The following is a 3,961-nucleotide window of genomic DNA, read 5'->3' on the forward strand; positions in this document are numbered from 1 at the left end:
ATAATCTATAATCTATATAAATCTAAATATATATATGTATATTTATCTATATATCCATACATATCTGTATCTACATATCTATATCTCTCTATATCTACCTCCATCTCCACCTCTATCATCTCCACCTCTATCATCTCCACCTCTATCATCTCCACCTCTATCATCTCTACCTCTCTGTCATGGAGGGAAACCTGAAGTCCCAACACAACTGGTTTCAGCCAGGGCTCCAGGGACACCAGCCCCAGTTTCCACCCTGTTGAACTGGTTCCTAAATGGTCGATCTGGTGATGCTTCTGGTGGAGTTCGACTCCTCTCTGCATGGATCTACAGCAGATCCCAGGGAATATCTTCACATTTCCTCCAAGTTCCAGGGCAGTGAGGATGGGTGCGCTTTGGCCCATGTGTCACTTTTAAATATATATATTCTTTTTTTTAACCAAATTCCTGACTCTGCCACCCCAGAGCTGTGGCCTCCTCTGCCAGGCACTTACTGAACATCTCACATCTCCAATGCTGTTTCTTTGGCCTTTCGCTGAGTGCCAGCTCGGGAGCAGGCGATCAGTGCTGAACCACCTCTAACAAAATAAAGTGCAATAAACCAAACTGAATACACCCCAAAACCCAGCTGGCAGCAAAAGGTGAACCAGAATATATTGGTTATTTCTGCACTTCAGCTCTGGATGGAAAGGTAGCATCACTTGAAGGGGAAGCTTCTCCCCAGTAACAAGTGATGGGATGAGAGGGGACGACCTCAAGTTGCACCAGGGGAGGGTTAGATGGGATCTTAGGAAAAGTTTCTTCACTGAAAGGGTTCTCAGGGACTGGCAGGGGCTGCCCAGGGCAGTGGTGGAGTCTCCATCCCTGGAGGGGTTCAGGAAGTGGTGGATGTGGCACTTGGGGACATGGTTTGGTGGGGTTGGGTTGGTGTTGGATTTGATCTTAAAGGTATTTTCCAGCCTTAATGACTCTGTGGTTCAGTCCCCAAAGGGCTCTGTGTGCTCTTGATGTAGTCCCAATTTGGGATGTTCTGTGTCCCACCGACTCCCCAGCCTATGGGGGCTTCATACCCACCACCCCCAGCCTCACATCCCCAGTGTCCCCCATTAATATCCTCCTTGAGGGTATTGCTCCCTGCCCGTGGCAGGGGTTGGACTGGATGAGCTCTAATGTCCCTTTCATCCCAAACCATGCTGTGATTTGATGATTTTACCACATTAACGGGGCTCTGCCTTTTGCAGTACCCCCAGGAGGAGGCCATGGGTCCGAAGATCCCAGCCCAGATCCGGGTCCAGCTCTGGTTTGGGCTCTCTGTCGACGAGAAGGAGTTTAACCAATACGCCGAGGGAAAGCTCTCTGTCTTCGCCGAAACTGTGAGCATCTCACAGGGACCACCCTAAAGGGGTTTTATTTTGTCAATCCAGCATGGGCATTGCCTCCATCATGGAGGAGAGGGGGTGGGCAGGATGTTGAGGGGTCACATCAGCCCCTACCAACCATAAGAAGCCATTTCCATCAGCATCCAGCTTGAAAGGCTGAGGAGAAGGTTGATAATGAGCCTTAAAGCCACATCATGGCTTTGCACCTCCTTCTGCCTGCTGGGGGGCAAAAATGGGGGTGTCCATGGGGATGGGGGGCTGGTTTTGGCATTATGAGGCTTTTCCTAGGAGATGTCTCCTTGGGATGGGGCTGTCCAGAAAGGAAGGGATTATTCATGGGATTTCAGGAGGATTATTCATGGGATTTCAGAAGGATTATTCATGAGATTTCAGAATTATTCATGGTTTTTGGTGCCTTCACCGCAACAACCTCACTGGTTTTGCTCCCACAGTATGAGAACCAGACCAAGCTGGCGCTGGTGGGGAACTGGGGCACCACCGGCCTGACCTACCCCAAATACTCAGACGTCACCGGCAAGATCAAGCTGCCCAAGGACAGCTTCCGCCCCTCCACGGGCTGGACCTGGGCCGGGGACTGGTTCATCTGCCCGGAGAAGACGTGAGTGGTGGTTTTCTGCAAAATAGCAGAGCCTGGGCACCCCAAAAACCTCAGCAGATGCTACGCTGGTGGCAAGGGCACCCAGAAAGATGGATGATGGAGGTCTGGGGTGCCATGGGGGTTCCTCATCCCATATGTAGGCAACGTTATTAATACAAAATGCATCGTCTCTGTGCTGGGTGATGTCCCTGGGGTGATGCACGGGCGCTCATGGACACCATGGCCCCAGCACCCAGGGAGTAGGGGGGCACCCCCTGACGCTGTGCATCTCCCTGGGGTGCAGGTTGTTGCATGATGTGGATGCCGGGCACCTGAGCTTCGTGGAGGAGGTGTTTGAGAACCAGGTCCGGCTGCCTGGAGGGCAGTGGATCCACATGACTGATGCCTACACTGACGTGGTAAGGATGACACAGGCAGTTGAGGGCAGAGTCACCCCCCAGGCAGGGGCAGGGAGCACCGGGGGTGCTCAGGGGAGATTTGGGCATCTCCTGGGTACCATTTGGTTGACAACATCCCTGCATCCCACAGAACGGGGAGAAGGTGCTGCCTAAGGATGAGATTGAGTGTCCTGCGGGCTGGAAATGGGAAGATGTGGAGTGGGACACTGACCTCAACAGAGCCGTGGATGAGAAAGGTATGGGAAAGCAATTTTGGGTGTCCAGGCCCTGTTTCCCATCCCCTTTGCTCTGCCCATCGTGGTGTTTCCTTTGATGACAGCAGCAGGGGTGTTAACAGACCCTTCATGGCTGTGAGCTGCCCTCTGGCTTCAGGAGAAGGAGATCAGACCCCGGGGGTACCCTCTCCCCTTTGCTCTGGGGCTGTGGGGTGGGGAGCCCCAGCGGCAGCGCTTTGCTTGCTCTGGGGATGGTCCGGGCTGTTCTTCTGGAAGATCTGGTGAAAAGGAAATGGAAAGCATCAGGCCAGAGAGCATCTGAGATGATCTCAAGGGCTGGGGTTGTCTGAGGGAGGAAAGACAGAGAGGAGAGTCCTGGAGCTGTGACTTTGAGCCAAGGGCTGGTGGGACACCATGAAGCCATCCCCAAAGGGACATCCCCGTTGGGTCCAGAGGGACCATCTCGCATCAGAACATCATCATCTGCGTGGACCAGCAAACTGGGATAAACCTTTGCTATTAAAGCTGTTCCAACCTGGACATGTGTGAAGAGAGGTCCCTGGTGGGGGGCTCTTCTCCCGCCTTCACCTCGGTGTCCCCTTCTCTGCCAGGCTGGGAGTACGGCATCACCATCCCCCCCGACCGCAAGCCCAAGGCCTGGGTGCCGGCCGAGAAGATGTACCACACCAACCGGCGCCGGCGCTGGGTGCGGCTCCGCCCCCGGGGCACGGCGCGCATGGGGGAAAAATGGGGTCGGGGAGAGGAGGGGGCCAGGGGCCGTGTCCCTGGTGGAGATGCACCCTCTGCAGAGACCTGCTGTCATTCGGAGCCTGGTCCTGTGGCCTCCGTGCTGGAGCCTCTGTGGTTTCCACCATGGGGTCAACATCTGGAAGTGGAGACCACTCCAGGGATGCTTGGTTGGGACAGAGACCTCCAGCAGTGCCACGAAGCAACTGGGGAGCCCGGGGCTGGCGGAGGTCCCCAGTTTGTCCCCTGTGCTAGTGCTGCTTCCCTCTAGGTGGTGCAATTGGACTGCAAATGGCACCACAGCACTGCCTCCCCCCAAAGCAAGTTCTCTTCCTTTTCCAGCACTTTTTCTGGATAATTGTGGATGAAAAGCATGGGGAACCCCTGCTACCACATTTGCCAAAGTGCCACAGGGAGGTGACACAGCTCTGGGGACCAAAAACCTTCATGGGCTTGTGACTGATGTCCCAAACAGGATGTCCCATGGTGCCAGAGCCGTGGTGGCCCTGGGGGGGATCAGAGGTGGTGGCAGAGCAAAGGGGACACTGGGAAGATGGAGATGCTGGTGCTACCCAGGTCTGGGCAGGATGTGGCCCCCTCCTTGCT

At 54.8% G+C, this 3,961-nt stretch overlaps 1 protein-coding gene across 1 annotated transcript in view; it reads left to right on the forward strand.

Annotated features, from left to right (window-relative positions):
* Positions 1 to 1,256: 1,256 nt before the first annotated feature.
* LOC104543702 (dysferlin-like) overlaps positions 1,257 to 3,961 on the forward strand; it is a gene marked incomplete at its 3' end in the record, with an annotated part of 9,570 nt that continues 6,865 nt past the window's right edge. The window contains exons 1-5 of the mRNA XM_010188371.1: positions 1,257 to 1,370; positions 1,829 to 1,995; positions 2,279 to 2,393; positions 2,524 to 2,629; positions 3,220 to 3,338. Coding sequence (XP_010186673.1) covers positions 1,257 to 1,370; positions 1,829 to 1,995; positions 2,279 to 2,393; positions 2,524 to 2,629; positions 3,220 to 3,338 — 621 coding nt within the window. The remainder of the gene's footprint in view (positions 1,371 to 1,828; positions 1,996 to 2,278; positions 2,394 to 2,523; positions 2,630 to 3,219; positions 3,339 to 3,961) is intronic.

This window comes from Mesitornis unicolor, unplaced genomic scaffold, assembly GCF_000695765.1.
Source record: "Mesitornis unicolor isolate BGI_N332 unplaced genomic scaffold, ASM69576v1 scaffold24197, whole genome shotgun sequence".
Lineage (NCBI taxonomy): Eukaryota > Metazoa > Chordata > Aves > Mesitornithiformes > Mesitornithidae > Mesitornis > Mesitornis unicolor.